Genomic DNA, 27,238 nt, shown 5'->3' on the forward strand with positions numbered 1-27,238 from the left:
AAAAAAATTAAACTAACACCGGTGAACTGTGGACTAAGCTCACTACTAGTCATCATGAACCAGGGATCTAACTCCAGGAAGCATTCAGCTACACCACATATCAAAAAGCCAACTACCAACGAAACAACTGCTGACGATAAGATGCTAACTACTGACAGAAATAAAATGCGAAGACTGCAAAGGAAAGAACCTTATGCACAAGTGGAGTAAGGGAGAAAGGTTTGAAGTACATCACCGAGGAGGGTTGTTATCTCTCCGGGGAAAAAGTGCTAAACGTTGTCATCCATTGCTCTGATCGTTGGTAAGGTAGCAAGGTCATCTTGGATAGCAGTAATGGAGGAGCGGAAATCTGTAAAATCCCAAGTGGAGGTACCTGCAGAAGACTCACCAAAAGCTCAAAGGAATACTCAATGGTGGTAGGTGATCCTTCCAAAACATTCAATCCCGTCAAATCATATCCTAGAGCTAGAGCAAGATGTGTGATCAGACCACCTGGTACTATATCTCCCGATGCACTATTTCCCATTTTCACTAAATATGGGCACCCGTATCAAGATTAACAGAATTCAGCATCGCCCACAAAAACATAAGTTCAGCCTAACTACTCCATCACTTTCTCCTCGACAAAGATCGTCTTCGACATCGTTCTATGGATGTACCTAAAAACGGATTTTGCAAAGCAGACAGACTTATTAGCACCCCAGTAACCTAATGAACATCGTCCTTAATCCCTAGAGTTTCCAAGGCATGGTCTCTAAAGATTATACCAAGGGGATTGTCGTTACCTTCGTTGCGTGCTTTAAAGGGGTATCGCGGCACGCTTGGTGTCCTCCCTCTTGAAAGTGTTTCCGTGTTGGATGACACGGTCAGCCCGTGTTAACTCACGACAACATGGCCGTGTTGACCAACACGGTCAGCCCGTGCTGAACATCCTGTAAAGAAACTCTGCAAAAATAAAGAAGAAAACCTTTGTGATTTAACAACTCATAAAATTTTTAGGTCTCGAGCTCGACCCCTTATGTATGTTTGTATATTTTTTTTTCTGTTCCCTGATGATTCGTCTGAAATATCAACGGCTCCGTATGGGTAGACCTTCTGAATTCGGAAAGGTCCTGACCATCTCGATTTAAGCTTCCCAGGGAAAAGTTTGTGAGTTAAACAGTAGTACCAACTCGCCTTCATGAAATTCTCTGCGCATGATATGCCGGTCGTTTGTTCTTTTCTTTACGACTTCATGTTTCTTTTCAAGCTCATTCAGTTGAGTTTTCTCTTCTCTTGCCTTCTTCAAATCGAAATTCAGAAATTCAGTAACTGAATAGCCCAAAAAGCTTTATGCTCCAACTCGACTGGAAGATGGCATGGCTTTGCCGTAGACTAGTCGAAACGGAGTCATACCAATAGGAGTTTTGAATGCAGTTCGGTATGCCCACAAAGCATCGTCAAGCTTCAATGACCAATCCTTTCTTGATCTTGATCTTGACACTGTTTTTTCCAAGATAACCTTAATCTCTCTGTTTGAAATCTCTGCTTGCCCATTCGTTTGCGGGTGATACGGCGAAGCTACCTTGTGGGTCACTCCATACTTCCGAAGAAGAGCTTCAAACTGCCTCTCAATAAAATGTGAACCCCCATCACTAATCACCGCTCTTGGAATACCAAATCTGGGAAATATGATATGCTTGAAAAGCTTGATGACTGTTTTAGCATCGCTGGAGGGTGAGGGGATAGCTTCGACCCATTTAGAAACGTAGTCCACCGCTACTAATATATATGAATTGTTATATGACGGTGGAAAAGGTCCCATGAAGTCGATCCCCCAAACGTCGAAGAGCTCAACCTCTAAGATGACATTCTGAGGCATCTCGTTCCTTCTTGATATATTCCCTGTTCTTTGGCAGCGATCACATGTCATCACATAATTCCTCGCGTCTCTGAAGATATGAGGCCAATAAAAACCTGCTTGCAGAACCTTAGCAACCGTTTTGTCTGCGCTAGGATGCCCTCCATATGCAGAAGAATGACAATGCCTAAGTATATCCCCAGCTTCTTCCTCTGTTACACAACGTCGGTAAACCAAGTCTGCGCCTTTTCTGAAGAGGAAAGGTTCATCCCATACATAAAACTTCAAATCAGCGAAGAACTTCTTTCTCTGGTGATAACTTAGGTGAGGGGGCACTATACCACAGGCTAAGTAATTAGCAAAATCAGCATACCATGGTGCATCAGTATGTTTGATTGCTAACAGATGCTCATCTGGGAAGAATTCGTTTATTTCCAACTCATCTTTGCTCTTTGTAGGGATGCCTGAATGAAGTCTTGAAAGATGATCAGCGACAACATTCTCAGTACCACGTTTGTCCTTGATTTCCATGTCAAACTCTTGTAATAAGAGTATCCATCGAATAAGTCGTGGTTTGGACTCCTTTTTGCTCAGCAAGTATCTGATAGCCGCATGATCAGTGTAAACTGTAACCTTGGAGCCAATGAGATAGGATCGGAACTTGTCAAATGCAAAAACTATGGCTAAAAGCTCCTTCTCCGTGGTAGCATAGTTCAACTGGGCTTCATCCAATGTTTTGCTAGCATAATAAATTGCATACACTTTGCGGTCTTTTCTTTGTCCTAGAACAGCTCCCACAGCAGAATCGCTAGCATCACACATAACTTCAAATGGTAAATTCCAGTCCGGTGCTTGTATGATCGGGGCTGTTGTCAATGCTTCCTTTAACCTGCAAAATGCATCCATACAAGACTCATCAAAGCAGAATTCAGTATCTTTGGCAAGCAAGTTAGTAAGGGGTTTTGAAATTTTAGAAAAATCCTTGATGAACCGACGGTAGAAGCCCGCGTGCCCCAAGAAGCTACGCACTCCCTTGACGTTCATCGGAGGAGGCAATGTCTTGATAACTTCGACTTTCGCTGGGTCCACTTCAATACCACGCTGCGAAATTAAATGACCAAGCACTATACCTTCCCTTACCATGAAGTGGCACTTTTCCCAATTAAGCATCAAACTTGTTTCTTCGCACCTCTGTAACACTTTAACCAGATTAGCTAAACAAGTGTCAAAATTAGTGCCATATACAGAAAAATCGTCCATGAAGACTTCCATTATGTTTTCAATCATGTCAGAAAAAATTGCAGTCATACATCGTTGAAAAGTAGCCGGTGCATTACACAATCCAAAAGGCATCCTCCTAAAAGCGAAGGTACCATAAGGGCAAGTAAACGTTGTTTTTTCTTGGTCATTAGGGTGGACGGGAATCTGATAAAACCCTGAATATCCGTCCAGGTAGCAAAAGTGCGAGTGCTCGGCTAACCGGTCTAGCATTTGGTCGATGAAAGGAATTGGAAAATGATCCTTCCTAGTCTCCTTGTTCAGTTTTCTGTAGTCTATGCACATTCGCCATCCCGTGACAGTTTTAGCGGGTATCAATACATTCAAAGAGTTTTTAATCACGGTCACTCCTCCCTTTTTTGGTACTACATGGACAGGGCTTACCCACTCACTGTCAGATATGGGATAGATGATTCCTGCATCTAGCAACTTCAAAACTTCCTTTTTTACAACCTCTTTCATGTGGGGGTTAAGCCGCCTCTGATGCTCAATCGAGGGTTTATAGTTCTGTTCAAGTAAGATTCTGTGCCTACACAAAGCTGGACTAATCCCCTTTATATCATCGATCTTGTAGCCAATGACTCTTTTATGCGATTTCAAGACCTTGAGCAGTTTTTCAGTTTCTTCATCATCAAGATTTGCATTGATAATTACAGGATAGGTAGAATTCTCACCCAGAAATTCATACCTGAGAGTTGAAGGTAGGGGCTTAAGTTCTACTTGTGGTACCTCGTCCCGTTCTTCCAACCACTGTGTGCTCAGTTGGGAGACACCTTCAGAGGTCAACCTCTCGTCCGAGTCCGTACACTGTTGGTCTAGATCTTCTTCGGTGTCATATACCTCATCTTCATCAATACCCCGAGTTGGTGTGCTTCCTCTGGCTCAAATGGTTCAAAGCCATCAATCCTGCAGCAAATATCAAAGTCAGAAGGTTTCTTTATGGCCTTAGACAGATCAAATTCAATTTTCTCGCCCCCAAAAACAAGGGAAAGTCTGTGATTTTTAACGTCTATCAGTGCCCCTGCAGTAGCTAGGAAGGGCCTCCCAAGAATGAGTGGTATACAGGAGTCTTCATCCATTTCAAAACAACGAAATCTGCCGGAATAATAAAATTTCCCACCTTCACCGGCACATCTTCTAGGACTCCTAATGGGTACCTGATAGAACGGTCAGCTAACTGCAAAGCCATAGTTGTCAGCTTAATTTTTCCCAAATCTAACTTTTTGCATACAGAAAGAGGGATAAGATTTACACTTGCACCCAGGTCACAGAAAGCTTTTTCAAAAATTGACCCACCAATGGTGCATGGAATAGAAAAACTACCTGGGTCATTAAGTTTAGGAGGTACCCGATTCTTGATCAAATCGCTGCACTCCTCTGACAATGCTACTGTCACTGGTTCTTCTATTTTCCTTTTGTTGGTCAATATATCCTTGAGAAACTTGGAATACGTCGGCATTTGCTGCAATGCTTCCGTGAAAGGTATATTAATGTAGAGCTTTTTGATTACCTCGAGAAATTTGCCGAACTGTTCATCCAACCTTGCCTTGACTAGCCTCTGTGGGAAAGGTATTGGAGGTTTATAAGTCCGTATCGTGTGATCGGGATCTGTGTTTCTGTTGCCTTCCTCCAAATTTTCAAGTTCTGGCTTATCAGTGACTGGCACGGCCGTGTCGGTCAACACGGTCTGACCGTGTTGATCTCTGTGGATCGACTCGGCTTCAGCTGGTTGATCTCCAGGTCCCGACACGCCCGTGTTGGATGACACGGTCTGCCCGTGTTGTTCTCTGTGGCTTGACTCAGCTTCGGCTGTTTGATTTCCAGGAGCTCGACACGCCCGTGTTGGTTGACACGGTCTGGGTGTGCTGAGCTCTGTGATCAAATTCTTGATCCCTTGGATTTCCTCGAATAGTTCTTCCGCTTCTCAAAGTTATTGCGTTGCAATGTTCAGCTGGATTGACTTCCGGATTTCCTGGAAATCTCCCTGGAGTCCTTGAACTCGAACTCGTGAGTTGAGAGATTTGATTTTCCAACATCTTAGTATGATTTGTCAGGTTGTCAACTTTACTGGCTAACAGTTTGGTCACCTCTGCTTGATTCTGATGCTGTTTGTTAGACTCATCAATGTGCTTTCTGAAGCTTTCGTTCATCTTCCCCTGACATTCAATGAAATTCTCCATCATCGTCTCCAATTTAGATGGCTGGGCCTGTTGAAATCCTGGAGGAGATGTCTGGGCCGGTTGAAATCCTGGAGGGGCTCCAAAACTATTTTGCCCGGCGGAGTTCTGATTATTTCTGTATGAGAAATTCGGATGGTTCCTCCATCCTGGGTTATACGTTCCAGAGTAAGGATTGTTGTTTTGACCTCCAGGTGGTCGCTGGTTAAAGTTATTTAGAGCATCCACTTGCTCAAGCTGTGTTCCCGAAGGTGGAGCACATAATATCTGACAATTTGAGGCTAAGTGTCCTGTAACACCACAAATCTCACAAGAAATATTAGTTGCGTTCACAGCAGAGACATTAAAATGATCTAGCCTTCGAGTCAAAGCATCTACCTTAGCGGCTAGAAGGTCCATCGCACTTACCTCGTACTTACCTGGTGTCTTGGCTGAATTACCTCGATCAGAAGCCCATTGATGAGAGTTCATTGCCACATTTTCAATGATATCAAACGCCTCATCCAAGGTCTTATTCATCAGAGCTCCTCCTGCAGCGGAATCAAGAGAGACCTTAGTGGGGTATGAGCTTCCATTGTAAAAAGTATGAACAATGAGCCATTTTTCTAGCCCGTGATGAGGGCATTGCTGAAGCAGTCCCTTGAATCTATCCCAGGCTTCGAAGAGTGACTCTCCGTCTTTTTGTGTGAAGTCCGTAATTTGGTGACGAAGGTCGGCTGTTTTGCTGGGAGGGAAATATTTATCAAGAAATTTCTGTTCAAGCTGCTCCCATGTAGATATGCAGTCCGGCGGTAGATTGTATAACCACACTCTAGCTTTATCTCGCAGCGAAAAGGGAAATAACCGCAGCCTGATTGCATCAGAGGAAGCCCCGTTGAGTTTCAAAGTCTCGCAAAATTCTAGGAAGACTTCCAGATGCAAGTTAGGGTCTTCTGTGGGTAATCCCCCAAACTGATGTTGTGTTTCACCATTGATAGCAGCGCCGGCTTTAATTCAAAATTGTTTGCCTCGATTGGGGGTCTCCGGATGCCGGACCTCAACCCCCTTGTGCTTGGCGCTGCATATTCCTTTAACGGTTTGTTCTCCCCCTGATCAGTCATGATTGGGGTTGCGTTTGCTTCGTGTTGTCGCTGGATTTGCAGTCGCCTTCTGGCAAGAAATGTTCTTTCAATTTCAGGATCTAATTCCAGAAGGTCCCCTACAGATCTGTGCATATGACAACAAAAACAAAATTTCTTCCAAATAGAAAATAATATCAGAAATGAAGTTATGACTAAAACAAAGGAAATAAAGGGCCTAGATTAACTGAATCACAATCAATCCAATGTTAAGACTAAATCCCCGGCAACGGCGCCAAAAACTTGATGTCTAATTTCCGCAAGCGCACGGATGTCGTCAAGTAATAATATCGATCCACAGGGATTTGTTTAATCACCAGACGATGTGTGATGTTTAGTTATCTAGACGAAGTAGGTCGATCAAATGAGAGAATTTGCTACGTGAGCTGACGAGAAGTAAGGTTGGCTAGATTGGAATTGGAAGAAATCTCGAGATAATGGTTTCCCCACTTCAACGATCAATCAGAAGATAAGCCTACCCTCTCCATTAACCCTTACTGATGTTTTGACGGATTCCCCATGTTTATCCTATACTCAATTGAGGGCCCCTTTCAGGATCTTCCTCAGTTGTACTTACCTAAAGCAATTCTACCTTCGTTGGCATTCGAGCGTAGGTGATCATAATCAGCTAAGAGGACCTGTCACGTGACCTCCGCAAACCTCCCTAGTCTTACTGCCGCTTCAGAGTACAATCGAATTGGGCAAGCTCCATTAGGTACAGGGATTGTTCATGAGAATTTCTCTTAGGACCGAATTCCCTCCTTCATAACAAGTAACACAGGTGGTCATAATCAGCTAAGGATCCCTGTCACACGAATCCCGCAAACCTCCCTAGAATACTTGTCACTACTTCTCGAAGGAACAATCCTAGATGATATTCAGAGTTCCGGAAATAGGGTTCACAGTTACGTACATCCCCTAACTTCCTAAGATAAACAAGACTTTTCGCTGAAACCACGTCAACACCAGATCGGATTAATGAAAGAAGGCAAGATATCAATCAAAATCAATCATCAAAAGGGTACTCCCCAAATCTCGAGATTAAGTAAACTACTCCATAAACAAAAGTTCACAGCACGACATGAAAATCCAAATTAAGCATCCAAGCATCAAATACAAGATGTTACCAATCCAAATCTTCAATGCAAACGTTTCTGATGCGTCCAGATGCTCCTCTCCAACGCCTCCTCCTTCCAAACCCTATTCCAGCCGCCAGCCCCCCCCTTTAGGTGTTCTTTCGCAGCCCTTTTATACTTGCGTGGTTCCGACACGCCCGTGTCAGTCGACACGGGCTGGGCGTGCTAAACTCTGGCACGGTCAGGCCGTGTCAGTCGACACGGCCGTGCAACATCACATCTCTGGGCGTCACACAGCATCATCTTCACAGAAAACAACACGGCCGTGCTAAACAGCACGGCCTGGCCGTGTTGAGCTCTGGGGGCAAGCAGGTCTGAGCAGCTCCACTTCGTCGGTACGGCCACGCTGTTTACCTGACAAGACAAAACACCACACAAAGACATGTATCCAAGGAAAACAGAATAATTAAAGAGGCAAAAGCATAAACCGCCAAATAGAGTGCAATATCCTATGTTATGCTCATGAAATGTGGCCAAATCAATGCTAAATAATGCTGATGAACGCACATGTTCTCAATACATCAGTTTCATAGCCCAACCATGGTGTGAACATGACCTAAAGGACATCATGGTGAGTTATGAGGTTAACCAAGGTTATTACCCCCATGAGGGTTTCGGCCATGAAGGGTTAAGGGGATTAGATGATGGTTTAATAACCCTACAATGGTTTAAGACATGAGTTAATGAACAACATGATGAAGGGTGAAGTTAACCAAGGTTAGAACCTCATCTTGAGGTTTCGGCCAAGTAAGATTCTAGGGTTTTAGATGTTAAAACTATACCCTAACAATGGCTTGATAGATGAGTTAAGAAGGTATAAAAGAGTTATAGGTTTTGGTTCAACCTAAAGCCTTGGTAAACTCCCTTTTTGGTTTCGGCCATGAGGGTAAAGAAGAGCATCAAATGGTGCTTAAACCAAGGAAAGAAAGGGACCAAGGACAAGTGGTGGTTTTACCTTGTTTAGGGTTTCATGGAAGAAGTTTAAACCATGTTTCCATAACCCTAGAGGGTTCGGCCATAGGGTCTAAACCATTGCTTGAACCTAGCTAAGGTTGTAAGAAAAGAACCATAATGGTTATGTGGCTAAAACCATAAGTTAGGCTTTGCCTAAGTAAGAAAGGGTTCGGCCACGTAAGATAACCATTAAAGAGTTGAGTTTATTCTCAACTATGATGTTCAACCTTAGCTAGGGAATGCATAAGAATGAAATAATGCATGAAGGGCTAACCCTAATGAATGGGGGTTAAGCTATGATGTTACATGCCGTATGAATGAAAAGAAAGAATGCATGAATGTTCGTATGTTATGAAAAGAAAGAAAGGAACATTCATGATATGAAAGAAAGGGCATGTGCATCATTATGTTTTACTTTGAAAAGAAAGGGCTTGTACCCGATCCTGAAAAGGAATCCAAAGGGAAGGGCACCCTAAGGCAGCCAAACGCCCCTAGGTCGAAGGACATTTGGTGAAGACCTAGTTACCGTGTAGTCGAGATTAGCTACCTCGTACTACTTGGTAAGTATGCAAACATTCAACATGCAAGTATTAAAATTTCATATTGCCAGGACCATCTGTCACGTCACTACCACACACATCATTGTCAGCCTTGTCCTGCTGCCTCCCATTGCTTAGTGATTTCTAATTGGCTCTGCAACATAAGAAAGAAAACTATAAGCACGAGGCTTAGTAAGCTCCTTTCCTACTCACCAAAAACCAATCGTCACTTCAAGCATAACATTTACATCATATGATAAACACATAAGCATAAAAGCACATTATCATGCATAAAGCACATAAACATTCCTTCACCTTAACATTGAAATCATATGCATATAAAATGATGAAAATGCCTTTGAAAACTTATTATCATAATAGATAAACATAATCATCATCATCATTATTTGGGGTCCCCGGCTTGTACCCATTCATTCTTTGCGCGCCATTCCTTCAAGTAAGTACGAGATAGCTAGTCTCGACTACTTGGTAACTAGGTCTTCTGTCTTTCGACCTAGGGGCGTTCTTAGGTGCCCATCCCTTGGATCCCTTTCAGAATCCGGTACAAGCCTTTCATTAAAGTAAATTAATGTACATGCTTTCATTTCCTTTTCATCATGAATGTTCCTTATCATTTCATCATCCATTTAACATGGTGAACATTCAGACATCATTTCATGCAGCATGATATAACATAACATGATCTCATTTCATAACATTGGCATGAGATAAACATATATCATGGATAACATTATTGAAACCCTTATTTGACCTAAACCCTAACCTTTCCTTAGGGTTAAGCAAAACTTATAGGTTTCCTTTCCTTAGGGTCTTGTAAATTCTTACTACATGAAACTTAAACAAGTTTAATCATAGTTATCCATTTCATGGTTGATCATATACGAAACCCTAGACCCAACCAAAACCCTAATTTCTTAAGGTTGGCCGAATCATCTTAGAGTCCCCTTTAGATTCTCAACCTATCATGAAACCCTAATCCATTATATCATCATAGGAGAACATCAAGTGATATTTAAACCATTAGCTAGATTTAAAACATCACTTGAGCTCCCTACAAGGCTTGGCCGAAACCTCATGGGCTTGAAACCCTAGGTTAGGCTTAACCACATGATACCCTATGTCTTGTTAAAGTTCATCTAACCTTTGAAACCATTTATTAGGTTTAGAACATCACTTAGATTCCTTGTTTCATGGTTGGCCGAAACCCTAGTTGCCATGAACCTATTGATTTGTTTTAGATCTAACCACATGAGACCTTAAACCATGTTAGGAATTCATTACATAGCATTTGCAACCATAGTTAAGTTTGAAACCTAACCTAACTCTTTTACACATGCCTTGGCCGAAACCTTTAAAACAAATAACATGAAGTAGATCCCATCAAATGAATCCTAAAACATGTTAAAACATCTCCTAGCATATTCAATCATTATTAGGTTAAAAACATAACTTAAAAACCCTAAAGTTCCTTGCATGGCCGAAACCCTATATAGCATGAAACCCTAGTTTTATCCACATGGAAAAACTAACCCATATAAAACATTATCATGTATCTTTTGAAACCATAGCATGCTCAAAAACAAAACTTTGAAACCCTAACATATCATGGCCGAAACTTTGAAAGTTTACAACATGAAACCCTAAACTTTAACCACATGAAAAACAACCAAGTTTTACTTAAACATCCTCATGAATCATATAGAACATAACTTATTCAAAAACATGCTTTTAAAACCCTAACATCAACATCATGGCCGAAACTTTAAGAAAGATTTTTCATGCTCTTATCAACAACAACACATAAAACATTTAGAATTCATGGAAAACTTCATCATAGCTATTATGTTGCAAGGTGAGGGGAGTCTTACCTAGACCTTTAGAGAAGTTTATACCCTAAAGAGAAGAGAAGATGAAGCCCTTGTGAAGCCCTTAACCCTTCCTTGTGATCTCCTTAGTTCCCTAAGCAAACCCTTTCCCTTGCTCCTCTTCCTTAGCTTTGTTGATGAAGATAACTCCCAAGGGAGCTCTCGGCCACAAGAAGAAGAGAGGGAGAAGAGAGTGGTTTCGGTGAGAGAAATGGAGGAAAGGAAAAGGAATTTCGGTGAGGAAGGCTTAAAAAGGATTAGTGGAGAAGGGAGTTACAATTCACCTTGAAACTCCTCCATTAAAGTCCTTTAATCATGAAGTAAAGGCAAGCAAAGTGCCTCTTCACTTGTTCTTATGCCCCTTCATGTACCCTTAACCTTAAGTAGCATGTCCCCTATCATTTTCACAAGAAAAACTTGCTAGCCCATTGTGGTTATCCCATGCTTCTACTAGGCTTGCCATTTCCTTGAGGTCCAAGGATCAATCCTTGGTTCCTCCATTCTTTTTCTTTTTATTTTTGCAAAGCCCACATGAGATAAGCCCATTTAACTTATCCATTCCTTAAGGCCCAATTTCATTCCTTTTTATCATTAGCTAGCCCATATAAGAGAAGCCCATTATGAAAAACATTTAAACCATAAAGCCCATTAGGAAAAATCCTACTAATGGCCCATCAAAGGTAAAAGCCTATTTAACATCAAGGCCCATTTAGTATTTCTACTAAATTTTCTTTAAGCTATCATTCATTAATATCAAGGAATTATTGAAGGAAAATTGCGGGTATTACAATCCTCCATACCTTCTGAAAAGTTCGTCCTCGAACTTAGAATAATTCCGGATATCTTCGTTTCATATCATCTTCACGTTCCCATGTAATTTCCTCAGACTGTTGACTTTGCCACAAAACTTTGACTAAAGGTACCTCCTTGTTCCTTAGTCTCTTGACATCCCGATCCAGGATCCGTAAGGGTTTACTTTCGTAACTTAGATCCTCCTGGATTTGAACGGCTTGCGGCTCAATCACCTTGTCTGGGTTCGGAACACATTTCTTTAGCATTGATACATGGAACACATTATGAATAGCTGCCATTTCTGGAGGTAGCTCGAGCTCATAAGCCACCTTACCAACTCTATTCAGGATCTTGTATGGTCCCACATATCGCGGACTCAACTTTCCTTTCTTTCCGAATCGCATGATCCCTTTCATAGGAGCTACTCGGAGAAAAACCAAATCTCCGACATTGAATTCCAATGGCCTCCGTCGTTGATCAGCATAATTCTTCTGACGGCTTTGAGCAGTCTCTATCCGTTGGCGGATATTCTGTATCGCTTGGGTGGTGTCATTTATGAAATCCGTCTGGATTCCCATTTCCTTCTTTTCACCACCTTCGAACCAACAGATAGGAGATCTACATTTCCTTCCATATAAGGCTTCATAAGGTGCCATGCCGATAGTAGCTTGATAGCACCATTGAAATCGTATGCATATAAATGATGAAAATGTGTTTTTGAAAACTTATTATCATAATAGATAAACATAATCATCATTGTTCATTGGGGTCCCCTGCTTGTACCCATTCATTCATTCATTTGCCCGCCATTCCAAGTAATACGAGGTTGCAAATCTCGACTACTCGGTTACTAGGTCTTCTGTCTTTCGACCTAGGGGCGTTCATTAGGTGCCCATCCCTTGGATCCCTCTCGGGTTCCGGTACAAGCCATTAAAGTAAAATAATGTACATGCTTTCATTTTCTTTTTGTCATGAATGTTCCTTTATCATTTCATCTTTCATCATCATTTAACATGATGAACATTCAGACATCGTCTCATGCAACATGTCATATCATAACATTATTTCATTTCATATCCTTAGCATGAGATAAACATATATCCCGGATAACCTTCAATGAAACCCTTGTTTGTCCTAAACCCTAACCTTTCCTTAGGGTTACGCAAAACTTATAGGTTTCTTTTCCTTAGGCCTTGTAAACTTTTACTACATGAAACTTAAACAAGTTTAATCATAGTTATCCATTTTATAGTTGATCACATAAGAACCCTAGACCCAACCAAAGACCCTAAGTTCTTAAGGTTGATTGAATCATCTTCGAGTTCCCTTTAGATCCTTAATCCTATCATGAAACTCTAATACTTTTATCATCATACACTACAAGAAAATCGATCTTTAACAACACTCAAAAGACATCGGTTTTATCATTTTACTTTTTTACAACGGTTTTAAGAAAAACCGATGTCTTTGAGAAGTTGATGGGAGACTACGACAACGATTTTTGGAGGATACAACAACGGTTTCAAAACTGTTGTCTATGTCCGCCTACAACAACGGTTTTTGAAGACTATGACAACAGTTTGAAAATCGTTGTCTATTTACAGTTTCAACAACGGTTTTGGAAGCTATAACAATAATTTAAACCCGATGTCTATTTGCGCTTTCAACAACGGTTTTGAAAGTTATAATAACAATTTAAAACCGTTGTATATTGGTGCTACAACAACGGTTTTAAAACCGTTGTATACAACAAATAGTTGTATGTTTATAAATATCATATGATTAATTTTATAATTAACCAATTACTCTTATCAATTAAAAAAAATTATATATTTTTTCTCATCATCTTATTCCTCATATTCCATTTTCTAAATAAATTTTAAATTAAATCTATATGGACATCAATATTAATTTTTAATATATATCAAAAAATATAAAATCCATTACATATTATATTAATATTTTTATATTATATTAAATAAATAAATATCATCGAAGAATTAAACGTTAGATGGAGTGTTTTCTCTTAATTACTTATATTTGCTCAGATTAATTGTTCTAAATTCCCTTTTCAAATACGATGGCAAACTTGAAATTAAATCCAGCCCTCCCTCCTTCAGATAGCGACATAGCGCTCGATCCCCTGCCCTACCCCCCTTCCCAAACCCGTGAAAGCTTGGTGCGGCGCCGACGATGGGGTGTGGACAAGTGCGTGGTGCTTTCCTGTTTCCTGGTCGGTTCCGGAATCCTTAGACTTGTTGGACGTCGGCGGGTAAGGCTTCCACCACGGAGGCACCGTGGGAGGTTCTTCGCTCTCCTGCCCCAATTCTTCGATTTTGCAGGCGCTGAAGCAGAAGAGGCTTTGGTGAGGGGAAGCCAAACAGCGGCAGAAGGAGGATCGCACGCTCAACTCTTAAAACATGAGATCTCTTGTGTTTCTCTCCATTTCTAAAAAAATTTGCTAGGGTTTCTCTGATCACATCTATATTTTTTTTATTTTCTAGTGGAGCATATCTGTTGCGTTTCGCGAGCTGCTCGGTAATTTTGTTAATTGTTTTTTTTTTCACAGTAGCATATGTGCATCTTATGTTTTCCTCTATCTAAATGCTTTTGCTTATCTTGTTTATCTCGTGTTTCTCTTTGCTATTATGCAGATATCATATACAGGCAATTTTCTGCAGGTTAGTTTTGGTGAGGTTGAATTGAAGGTGACTCTTGGTTATTAATCCAATTTTCAGTCCAGTCTCAATTTCTTCCTCACTTTTGTTAGTGAACTGAAAATGAATTGAAAAATTTGCATGAATTGAGTAGTGCTGACAGTGAAGAACAAATACATCCTTGTTTTACTTTTCCATTTTTTCCTCCTACATAGTTTCATTTATTCTAGTCAGTTTGTCTCCTTCTGTCTACCTTGTTTCCTTTTGCTTTTGGTTTAGTTAATATAGAGTTGTCTTATTGAATTTTTTCTTGCCTTCAACTCTTTCTGAGGTGAGGATAATTAAGTTTCTTTTTCTTTTCCCTCTTTTAGTTGTCTTGAGTTGTTGAATCCAAGTGTTTGCTGATCCAATGTCAGATTCTGTTGGGATGACAAGTCAGGGTGCTGAGCCCATCACCACAGTTGATTTGAAATCCACTGAGGTATATATACATTTGTGATATCTAGTTATATGCGGGAGAATAGAAATACTAGTTTTATTTCATTTCTATTACTCTGACTACTCAGTGACATTCGACTATCTTTGGAGTAGATTTTTGTATATATAATATCCTCTTCTGTAACCTCTATTAACAATGCTTGAAATTTTCTAGGGCATGTTCCATCATTAAGGGAAGGATATGCAACAAGTGGAAAAGGATATGCAAAAGCTCCGGTCAAAACAGGCAGATTTGAATATCTCAAAATCCAAGTTACCATCAGGTCATTAATGCACTATGAAATGCCTTTCATTAAACCTTGAAATAACATGTATGGTTTGTTTTTCAGACACAGTAAGCTGTAGGTACTTGTAATTATTAGCTCATATTTTATATTGCAGTAGGTTAGTCATTATTCTCATTAATGTTTCTCTGTTCGTTATGTGGATTTACTGGCAAGATTTGTTGCTGGTCAAGAGGAAGTCTTAATATCAGTAGTTATTTTGTTTAGGTATTGATACATCATCATCAGAGTATGTTTTTCTCTATGAATGCAGGTTGCACCTCATTTCTTCTGTACTGCTGTAGTCATACTTGTCTGTGGTTGTATGAATACATGGATAGATCTGTGATAAAACTCAGCAAGCATAGTCCAAGTGAACATTTTAAGTATTTTTATTGATATTTTACATAATTTACTGACTTTTCTGTTCATTATTTCTTGGTTGTAGGCACACTTCAATGATATGGTACCAGTGAATAATCTTAGTTTCGTTTCTTTGAAGCTAGGCTACTTCGAAAGAGCAAGAATGAAGTTGTGACAGAGAACAAGGATGATGGTGATTCAGATGAGGACAAAGAGGATGATGATGAACAAGATGGCGAAGACCAGGAAGAGGACGATGGGGCTGAAGGTGATCCTTCTGGGGATGAAAACGCTGAGGGAATGTGTAATATATTGTAAGAAGAATAATATTTGTGTTAGTTACTTTTGGTTATTTGTAAATATTGAGGTGATTAAATATATCGGTGCTTTGCTATTTGTGATTTGTTGGGTGAATTTATAATATTTTTGTACTCTTGCTCGATCATAATTTACAAACAACATTAAAAAAATAAGTGTTATTACAACAATTTTAAATTCAATGACATCGGTTTGGAAGCGTTGTCGTTAAGTGATATTACATCGGTCGAAAATCGTTGTTAAAATTGATGTTAAACAGATATTACATCGGTTTTATACCGTTGCATAACCGATGTCTTTGAGTGATACTACATCGGTACTACATCGGTTACAAACTGATGTCGTTGAGTTATATTACATCGGTTAAAAACCGATGTCTAAAATGTCAGACCTTTTACATCGCCTTCATAGACATCGGTCGATTTTCTCATAGACATCGGTTTTCCACCGATGTCTATGATTGTTTTTCTTGTAGTGTCAATTGAATACTAGACAAGGATAACATCACCGTAAGTCATGATCGAGTTGTAAAGCAGATATGAAAGTTTTGGAGACATGGGGTATCTTGGCATGACATAGATTCAACCTTGAAATGTTTGGAATATGTAAGTAATCAACTGGTGAATCTAAAATCATGAATTTACAATTTGATGGATTCAGGGTTTGTGTAGGATTCTTTCGATGTTAGAGGGGGGTAAATAGCGTAATCGAATTTTCGTTGTTTTTTTTCTATCAAAGATAGTAGCATAGCATAAATAAAAACTGAACAATACCAAAAGAAGACACAAGAATTTTAACATGGTTCGGTAATCCCCCAGGGTCCCTACTCCACCTAGGTCTCAAACATGAACACTATTATTTTTTCCTTTCCGAAAACTTTTCAGAGGCGGAGAAATCTCTTACAAAATTGTAAGTCCAATCACAAATATGAAAAAAGAATATACAATATAATAACAAAAAAATAAATAAACAAAACTCGTAGGTTCTGATCTGAAGCCTTGAGTGTCGCAATACTCGTCCTGGTGCTTTCCGGATCCCACGAGCATAATTTGGAGTACTTACGATCACAAAAATGAAAGATATTAATTGTAGGTGATCAGAAGAGGTTGCCTCGGGTTCCTTTTTATACTGCTAGATCAACACTCCTCCGGTCGACTGGACTCTCCTATGGTCGACTGGACCTCTATTGACTCCGTCGTAAACTCGATCCTCTTTGAACTAAGTTTTGACTCTCTAGTCGGTTGGACTCCCTCCGGTCGCTTGGAGCTTGATCAAAACATATCCACGGACCAACTTGTGCGAACTCGATCACGTTGAACTTCCTTTCAGGCGACCAAACCATGAGTCCGATGACCCGGACCAGTTCTCAACTGGTTCCACCTAAGCCTTCATCAGACTATTGTTTCTTGCAAAACATGCAAGAATCTAGTACTTGGTTTGCTTAACCTACTAGGTTCACTTGCTTGGAGTTCACTCCTTCAAGTCTTCTCTCTTTGTCAAGTGTTCAGCTCCCAACTTACCCACCTTAGACTTAACTTAGTTCTCAACTAGGTTTGCCTAGTTGCCAACTAGATCTTCTCATGTTTAACCCTGCTAGGACTTTCATTACCTAGTTCCCAATCAGGACTTCTACTGTTTGGTTCCCAACTAGGACTTCCACTACTTAGGGTTTACTCCACCAGAATTTTTTTCTTATTTGGAGTTCACTCCTTCTAGACTTCTCACTCACTTTCAGGTATCTTGTCCTACTTGGACTTCTTACTCAAGTCAATCTTAACTCTACACTCAACTTGATCACCCGTAATCAAGTCATCTAGTCACCCTTGATCAAATTCTTTTTAAACATATTAGTCAAATCAAACCATCAAAACCCTAGAGGCATAGATCAAAAAGTCTTTTTTGATGTGTGACAATATGTTTAAGTTAAGTTAAACTATTTAACCTAGGTCTTATGCCAAATTAGAGAATTTGAGTTAACATTCTTTTCTCCCCCTTTGGTATACATCAAAAAAGACTTAAACTCCTAAGGTCTCCCTTAGCTAATGCACTAACAATAGAGTTTTTCCTTAGTCAAAAACTAATCTTTACCCTTCTTGAAAGACCCTTTTTTGCAAAGTCATTTTGAAAATTAAAAAAATGTTTTCACAAGTATCATTTTCAAAATGAATTGGACAAGTATTTTTAAAAAAATTGAAAATTTTATAAGGCGAGATTTTTGAAGAATATTTTCAAATTCTTTTGAAAAAAGAAATTTTCTAGAGTATTTTTTTTCAAAAAGATAGATATTTTTGAAATTTGAGTGTAGCTTTGAAGATTTTGAAAGAGAAAGATATTTTGAAATATATTTTTTTTAAATATATATATATGTTGAAATTATCTTTTCATAATTGTTTTCAAAATGGTTTTGAAATAAAAGAAAACATATATTTTGGAAACATCTTTTCAAAATCATTTTCAAAGTTATTTTGACAATAGTTTTAATAATTTTAGAAAACTTATTTAAAACTTGGTCTTTCAAGAGAGCCTCCCTCTTAACATGATACCCCCTTAGAACATCCTTATTAACCACAATGGAGACATATCTATGTATCTAGGGGTTTAGGAAATTAGGTTGACATAAGGATTTAGAATCTAATTGTTGATTAATCAATGTTTTAAGGATGTATAAATTTTCAAAAATATATATACAGTACATGCAATCAAACATGAAATATCATTCAACATCATCATGTAGAATCACTATTTTGAAAACAAAATATTCCTATAGATTTTTCAAAATATTTTTTTAAAAAATTTAATTTAAATTTCTTAATATCTCACCCGCTCTATGTGTCTTAGTATACAAAATACACGGTAGATTTAATGTTTTGTGAGATAGGTTTTCAATTTTAATTTTATTAAATCAAATTATTTATCTAAGAAAATTTGATCTTGTGTTAGATTCAAACTTAATTTTGGGTTCGTCAAACTAGTGTTTTTAAAATAAGCTTTCAGACTGTAGTAAGACACAATGGACATCATTAAAGTAATCACATGTCTAAGATAAAGTTTTTTCAAAACATTCAACCCAAAGGATTTAATACTAAATCTTGGTCTAACTAGCCCAGATTAGACTGAGATAACTTCAACTAGATCCACAAAGTCGATTGCACCAAGTAGAATGCTCAAGATTCAGTCTAGACATGCATCAACAGAGCTTCCTTAGCCTACTATCATCTCAATCCTCCTCGATATCATTAATCAATATCTAACCCCTTTGTCTTATATTTGCCCTATCTATCTATTCTAAGATACACTTTAACAGCATGGATAGAGCATCATTGAAGCATGTTATATTGCAATTAAATAAAATATGCATGAGAATGACAATTCAAGCAAGTAAATCAATCAAACACTTAAGATATTGGTGTCTATATTAAAATTTTGATTTGATATATTTTATATTAACTTCGAATGTGTTAATCCACTTTAATATATTTTAATTATTAAAATTTTATTATCTAATTATAATTTTATTAATTATTTCATAATTAAGTGGTACTTAATAATAACTTTGTTTATGAATTTTAAATTGTTGGTTAGACTTTGACTTAGACTTGTAACCCAAGTCTAACTTTTGATTTTTAGATAAATTATAAATGATCTTTTCTAATTTATTAATTTTATTTTGTAAAATATTGGTTTGTTTTTAAAATTTTCTAAAACTTGTTTTTTTAGTTTAAAACCTTATCTTTTGAATTTTGAACCTTTAAAATTTTATTTTTAGAACTTACAATTTTTGAAAACTGATTTTTATAATTTTTTAAATTTAAATCCGATATTTTTATTTTTAAATTGCAAACTTGAATTTTTCTTATTTTTAAAAGTTGAACATTGATTTTTCACATTTTTAAAATTCAGATTATTATTTTTTAAATTTGAAAACTTCTTTTCTGAATTTTTAAAATACTTATTTTTGGAAGTTGAAAACTTAAAATTTGAATTCTTATTTTTAAAGGTTGAAACCTTATTTTTAAATTGCAAACTTGAATTTTTCTTATTTTTAAAAGTTGAAAATTGATTTTTCACATTTTTAAAATTCATATTACTTTTTTTAAATTTGAAAACTTCTTTTCTGAATTTTTAAAATTCTTATTTTTGGAAGTTGAAAACTTAAAATTTGAATTCTTATTTTTAAAGGTTGAAACCTTATTTTTAAATTCAAATCATGATTTTTGAAATTCTTTGATTTTAAAAATTGTTTTTTCTAATTTTGAAAATTATTTTTCTAATTTAAAAAAAGTATTAACTTAATTATTTTTAATAAAATTTAGATTAGTTAATTTTGAATTATTTATCAAATTAATATTTTGATTAATCATATCAAAGTTTTGATTGATCTGATTGATATTTATGTCGACTTGATCAAAGTCTTGCTCGACTCGATCAAAGTTTAGATTAAGTTGACTATTATTTGAATTAATCAAATTATTTTTATTAATTTTGAATTAATTAATTTATTATTAATTAATATATTTTTGTTAATTAGATTTGAATTAGATGAACCCTCCACCTCCTGCTACCTTTTCCTTTTCTTGAAAATATTTTCCTTGATAAATGACTGTCTTTCCCCTTCGCTCTTCCTGTCGCCTCCTGCTGCTCTCACCTCCACCTCCTCTTTGTCTTCTTCCTTTCCTTGGAAGCATAGAGGTTCGCATCCAATGCTGGGCTCCCACCTCACGGTCGCCGGATTAGGTTTCCATTGTACGCGGCGGCGTTCTCCTTAGTGTCGCCCTTCGACGGCCACCCCGTCTCTGACGCCACGATCTTGATGTCGTCGTACTTGAGCGCCGACATCGCCGCGAACACCGCGTCGATTTGGGCGTCGAAGAGGCTGTAATACTTGAGTCCGTTACCGGCGTCGACGACTCTGGAATTAGGACGGAACAGGGCGTAATCAAGGGAAATGACATCGGAATTCGCTTCGTAGGAGAAGAAAGGGTAGGCATTGATCATGAGATACGAGCCGATCTGTCGCAGAAACTCTAGCATCGGCCAGATCACCGTCTCTACTAGCTCCGGCCGGAAGCTGTCGGAGGAGGAGGGGTAGGAGTTTTGGAGCACCATGAGGGTGATGGGGGACGAGATCTTGACGTCGGCGTCGAGATGGAGGTGGGCGAGCGCGGTGTGGACATTCTGCATCGTCGGGACGAGGAAGTTGGTGATGTTGCGGGGGAAGACGAAAACCTCATTCCCGACGGCGATGGAGTGGATCTGGGTGGAGGGGTAGTAGGCGGCGACGTTGCGCTGCACCCATTGCAGAGCGAAGCCCAGACGGGCGGCGACGGAGGCGAGGAGCTCGTTGGGCACGGTGACTACCACCTTGATGCCGGAGCCGACGAGGGCGCGTAGGACGGACGGGTCAGCGTCGTATAGCTTGACGTGACCAATGCCGTTGGATTTCAGTAGCTCCACCACTTTGGTCGTCGGAGGCAGGTTGTTGGCCACCCTGCCGTAGTTGACACCGACGTTTCCGGCTTCTGCAACCAAATAAATTGCCATTGAACGAAAGAAAGCTAATTTCGAGCTCAGAAAAAGGTGATTTTTCTCGTCGTACCGGAAACAGAGGAGGCGAGGAAGGAGAACAACAAGATGGAACAAAATGGAAGAAGCTCCATGACCTGAAACAAAGCATGAAATGAGATGAATAATCTAGATAAAGGAAGAAAAAATAGCAGATTCGAAGAATGAGGAGAACTCACCACTAGTGTAGTTTGATTTCTTCCTCAGATTGCAAGGATTAGGGATGGAGAAAGCGACGGAGAGAGCAGAGTGAGCAGAGCGAAGGAAGAAGACGAAGTGCACTCTTAAGTGGCAACATCAGCATGCAATTAGGGAAATTTCATTTTGGTCCTTGAACTTATTAAAAATGTTAATCGACCCTCAATTAGGGAATTTCAATTTTATATCTATTTTTTTAGATATAAAATTCTAAATATATATATACATGTGCTGTTAAAATAGTTTTAAAAATTTAATTAGCTTTTATATTATAAACATAGCATACATGCATGGATTGCATTTGCATGATTCCTATTACCTGATATGTAGATTATTTATCGTATGGAAACTGTATATCCAGTTGATTTCTTAGATATATATGTTGTGCACTTCCATTCTAGTACCCACTGAGTATTTTATACTCACCACTCAGACCTTAGGATTTTTTTGTCTCCTAAGGTAGCAGATAAGGATATTGAAGCTTGGAGTTCTGCCGGACTGTCCTCCATCTCACAGTAGGAGTTGATTTCCCTCTGTTTGTTGTTGGATTATTTTCTTTGTGTGGTTTATGGAGTTTTTATTTGTATTTGCGCAGTTTTGTTATGTTAGTCTCGTGGTGTACATGTTTTGGATTTGTGGTTGAGTTTGTTGTTTGATTTTGTTGTGAGCGCTATCGAGGTGCTTTGAGATTTTCGTTGTGATGTGTAGATGCGGCCGTGTGGGCTTTTATTTGTGCAGATAGTAGTTATATACATATATGTTGTATTGATGAGAGACAGTGTGGGCCTGTATGTTAATATGTACTCAGGGAAAGTTGAATTGTTACAGAGAAGATACTGTCAAAATTTTTCGAATACGTGTCTCTGGGGACGTGACATCTTGTGAGTCACTTGGACCATATTAAGCAAGGTAAGTCTTAGCAGATCAAAAATACTAGGCGAGAGAGACTTGATAGAGTCGGAGAGTATCAGAGATCAAGTTGAATATGGTTGGGGGTCAAGGGATTAAGATTGAATAGGAACTCTAGACGAATCTGAAAGATCAAAATTTGGCAAGGTAAGCCCACATAGAGTGGAGTGATTTTTTTTGAAAGGAAAAATAGGTAAGGACAAATCCTCTTTACATAAAATAAATTTAGAAGATTATTTATTAAAATTTAAATCATATTTAAATTAGTTTAGTTTAATTTAATTTCAAAGGAATAGAAGAAAGTAAGAGAAAAAATATTACGTGGGTGTAAAGGAAGAGAAACGAGTAGAGAGGAAAAAAAATAAAAGAGTAAAATTAAAATTACGTATGTCTTTTAGAAAAAATGAAATCTTAGTATTGTTTTGAGAATCTTGAAATTTTACATACGTCTTTTGATAAATTGCCATACTTGTGGTCCTTGGAACATTCATTTGGTTTAAGTTCAAATAAAGTTGAGACGTTTGCCGTCAACGTAGGTACCGTGTGGAACACGAGTAAGTAGATTGATTTGACATTTAATTGGATAATCATTAATTAATTAATTCCCCTGTGCTTCATATTTTCCGCGTGGATGCTTTGATTAATTGTCGTGGTCGGTGTTTCAGCGATGCAAAGTCAAGGAGCAAAATCGGAGGAAAAGAACACGTGCTGCCTCTTGACTGGAATAGAATAGCAACACGTGGTTGAAAAACAAAACAAACAGTAGATAGTTTTGTACTGATTAATTAATTAGTTGGTCTATATCTTATCCATTAAATTTCTATGGTATATATTTATTATAAATTATTTGGAAATTTTGACAAGTCTTGCGTTCAGTTTAAATTTAGCCATGATTATTCCAAGGAAAATGTGATATTTATTTGATGGGCAAAAAGGTAAATTAAATTGTCGGCTCGCCAGCCTTCAGTCATTTGGTGGGACAAGACCATTGCACAAGGTGATCTCCTCACAACAACATAAAGTATCATTAAGATTTTCTACCTCTAATAACCGCTATTAAAATGATTAAAACCACTTAAAATAAAATAGACAATTTATTTTTAAAAATATATTTTGTATATATTAAAATGATTGACCAAGAAAGGGGAGGATGATGTGGGAATAAATAGAAAATTTATTTTTTAAAATTACAACCATTTAAAATAATTATTAGTTTCAAATGAATGTGTGTGAAATGTTGCAAGAAAGATTAAAAGAAATGCAAACTGAATAATATATTTGTCAAAAGTTGTATGGTTAAAAATAATTAAAAATGAAAATTAGAATTGCAACAAATTAATTAATTAATACCAAAATAATAACTAAAATTCAGTTAGTAAAGGATTATAGGATGAATTAAATTGGAATGATAAAAAATTAGTTGCCACACAAAATTTATTAAGATTGTGATGAAAAACAATTAAAATAATTGCATTGAGAAATTGTATTACAATTGCAATGTAAAATTTTAAAAATAGTTATGATGTAACTTACAATGATAAAATATAAAGTAAATATAAAGAATGATAATTACAATGATAGCCCTCATCTTATATTACAGGGCTTATGATCTATCAGTGATCATTCTTGGAAAGCCTCTACTTTTTGTTCTCTTTTTTAATACTTTCACTACAACAAATTTGACTTTTCACAATACGTCATTAACGGTGCACAATTATAATGTACTATTAATAATATTTTTTACGGTGTACCTAATAAGTGCGTTGCGGATAATATGTCATATTTTAAAATTAACAACGCACAAATAATAGTGTGCTGCGAATACTATTTTTTGTAGCGTGCAAAAATTATACGCTGTTAAAAGGGATTAAAAAATATCATTAATAGCGCGCGTAGATGTACACAATAAAAAAAAAGCTGTTAAAAAAGATTAATTAATAATTTTTTTTTTCTCACGAACCCGCTCTTGTTCCTGCCGCTATTATGCGGGTTCCCCCGACCGGGCCGCCTACGCGCGCGAGTTCCTGCTGCTGTCGCTTTTACACGAGGTTTCCCTTCCACTTTTCTCCACTCGCGAGGTTTCCCTGATCGCGCTCGCCTAGACGCCCTCTCAGTTCCTCTCCACGCCCTACCTGTTCGTCTCCGCTCCTCTTTGCCCACGAGGTTCCCCCGACCGCACTCGCCTAGCCGCCCTTTCTTCTCCACGCCCTCTCCGTTCCTCTCCGCTCCTCTCCGCCCGCCCTCACCTAGCCGCCTAGACTTGTTTGTAACATGTAAGAGAACAAGGAAGTTGCAACACAAGAGAAACCTACATAGCTTATGTTGTCGAAGGATTAGGGAATGCACATGACTTGAAGGAATCTATGAAATATCAGCGGAAAAATGGATCATTGTTCAACTCACCTGCCACAACTGCTGCTGCAATGATGCATCGTTATGATTCTAAGGCACATGAATACTTGCATTCTCTTCTATTGAAGTTTGACGACGGTTTAGGTGATCGAATTCCCACATTTTATGAATGATGTTCGTGTTATCTGAACTTTCCTACAGTTGTAAGCATGTTCATACGTTCATGTTAAACGAACTCTAAGGAGGTTGGATCTAGAGGTTGTTAAATCAAATATGTTGCTAAGTTAAATGTTAAACAACCCGGTTAGACCTAACGTTGTTGTCATGCTGGTAAGTTAGGTTTTAAATCGTGATACGCTATCTGTGTTAATAGGTTTAAGAACAGAACAATGGTAATCGACCCGTTGGTCGATTACCAGAGAGTGTAATCGATCGGTCGATCGATTACACGCTTTAAAGAGGAACGAAATCCGCGAGTTTTGATCGATCCACCGATCGATTAAGGGTCGGTAATCGATCGGCTGATCGATTACGAGGCTGTAATCGATCGGTTGATCGATTACCAAGCCTACTGTGAACGCCGAATGAGGAAATCGATCTTCTGATCGATTAAACTCCTGTAATCGATCGGTTGATCGATTACAGAAGCTACTGTGACGAACAGAAGGAACATAATCGATTTTTCTGATCGATTAAAGTCTAGATCGATCTACGGATCGATTACAGAGATAGATTAAGTCGGTTTAGAGTTGGGTTAAAGTTTATGAAGCTTAATTCTATGCTACCATGTGCAGAAAATCCATCAGAACCTAAATTAGAGCTTAATTGACCTGTTGAATGTAACGAATGATAACAATTTGTGTTAAGAACCTTAAGAAGACTCTAGTTCTAAGGAGTTAGGGTTAATGTTGCTAGACAGAGGATTTTATAATACCTTATGTCAGACGTATGTATGAATTGCCACGTGGATGTTCACCATGTATGAAAGTAAAAGGTTAAGGAACATTCACGTGAGATATGATATAGCATGCTATATGAAATGAAATAAGAAAGATGCATGAATGTTCATTATGTTATGATAATGAAATGAAAGGAACATTCATGATGAAAATGAAAAGGAAGCATGTATATCATTATTTTACTTTAATGTATGGCTGGTACCCGACTTCCAAGGTTGTCGTTAAAGAAATCCAGGTGACCAATACCAAGGTTTTGGGCCTAGTGAGACCACAGGTGACCAATTCCAAGGTGTTGGGCCTGGTAAAACCCTTTTAGGCTGGCGGCTCGCTACCCCAGTGACTATTAGGGAGCGCGCTTTGGTACCCAGCTAGGGATCCTGAATAATGATGATGATGATTATTATATTTACCTATTAAGATAATATTTTTCAAAAAGGCAAAATGATTACTATGGTTCATGAATATGATGTAAATGTCCAATGACTGATTATGCCTGTTTAGGAAATGTTGACATGCTTGTATGTTTTAAAGTTATGTTTTATGTAACGATGGATTTTGTGAGTAGGAAAGGAACTTACTAAGCTTTATGCTTATAGATACTTTCCTTATATTGCAGATCCAGTTAACAGGTACTAAGAAATGGGAAGCAGCAGGACAGGGCTGAGAAGATGTGTGTGGTGGTGACTTGACCAAGTCCTGGACATCTAATTATTATGTCTAAACCATGTTTTAAATTTTCATGTCTTAGTAACGACCAGTAAAACTTTATAATCTAGAATTGCCATGCAACCTAGTTTTATTATTCTGTTATCATATATGAACTCTGTGTGTAAATAGTGTTAATGTTTCCGCTGCAAAGTAAAGTTTTAGTTGTTCGTATATGATAGTTGAATGAATGTAATGAAATGAAAAGTAGAACTGTACTGTAGGGCCCACGTAAGGGCGGGCGTTACAAGCAATCACAGGTCTTGTAACTCCACAAGCTCGCCCAAGAGCTTGTTTGGAAGGAACAAAGACATATGGCACATTCTGGTATCACAACAATGAACGATTAATCTAGGTAGAAGGTTCATAAACAAAAATTGTCAGAATGAATTACACGGTACTAAATAATAACTCAGCCAAGTGAATAAACACGTGAGACAACAGATTAAAACCAGAATGTTGCACATCGAAAGCACACCCCATATTATCCTTAAATGTAATGACGAAAGCAAATTCGAACATCACATTTAAGCCAATCGAACATGTACAGATAATGTACTGCTGGTTTAATTATTAGAGGAATTATGCTGTATCTTTATTAGTTTAAAAGCATATTCATAATACACTTCAAACCAAATGCCCTACCCTTATTTCTTCATCCATAGATGTATAATCTCAACAAAATAGTGAATCGGATAGTAAAACCGAAGACAATATCGTCAAATTATCTTGCT

The 27,238-nt window shown here is 38.0% G+C and overlaps 2 protein-coding genes and 1 non-coding gene across 3 annotated transcripts; 1 reads left to right on the forward strand and 2 right to left on the reverse strand.

Annotated features, from left to right (window-relative positions):
• Positions 1-1,330: 1,330 nt before the first annotated feature.
• On the reverse strand, positions 1,331-12,376 carry LOC141842886 (uncharacterized). Its single transcript, XM_074730867.1, is given in 7 exon segments — positions 1,331-1,910; positions 2,046-2,941; positions 3,041-3,868; positions 3,976-4,196; positions 4,199-5,038; positions 5,187-6,227; positions 11,905-12,376. Coding segments are annotated over 7 exon segments (4,878 nt in total).
• On the forward strand, positions 5,903-6,009 carry LOC141843719 (small nucleolar RNA R71). Its single transcript, XR_012603057.1, has one exon. It is a non-coding gene; the product is annotated as a small nucleolar RNA R71 (small nucleolar RNA).
• Positions 12,377-20,535: 8,159 nt separating the features above from the next.
• On the reverse strand, positions 20,536-21,476 carry LOC141842888 (glucan endo-1,3-beta-glucosidase 3-like). The gene is made up of 2 exons (XM_074730868.1): positions 21,416-21,476; positions 20,536-21,338 (listed from the first exon to the last, which is right to left on the reverse strand). Exons 1-2 carry the CDS (start codon positions 21,474-21,476, stop codon positions 20,536-20,538), a joined length of 864 nt encoding a protein of 287 aa, XP_074586969.1.
• Between the last annotated feature and the right edge of the window lie 5,762 nt (positions 21,477-27,238).

Source organism: Curcuma longa, chromosome 12, assembly GCF_044706935.1.
Source record: "Curcuma longa cultivar G26 ecotype Majalengka, Jawa Barat chromosome 12, ITB_CL_G26_1.1, whole genome shotgun sequence".
Taxonomy (NCBI): domain Eukaryota; kingdom Viridiplantae; phylum Streptophyta; class Magnoliopsida; order Zingiberales; family Zingiberaceae; genus Curcuma; species Curcuma longa.

Bases quoted from the DNA above. Each gene is read 5' to 3' on its own strand.
- LOC141842888 (XM_074730868.1), bottom strand. From the start codon at position 21,476: ATGGAGCTTCTTCCATTTTGTTCCATCTTGTTGTTCTCCTTCCTCGCC. The intron at 21,339-21,415 runs GTACGACGAGAA...ATTTGGTTGCAG, and splicing joins CCTCGCCTCCTCTGTTTCCG to AAGCCGGAAACGTCGGTGTC.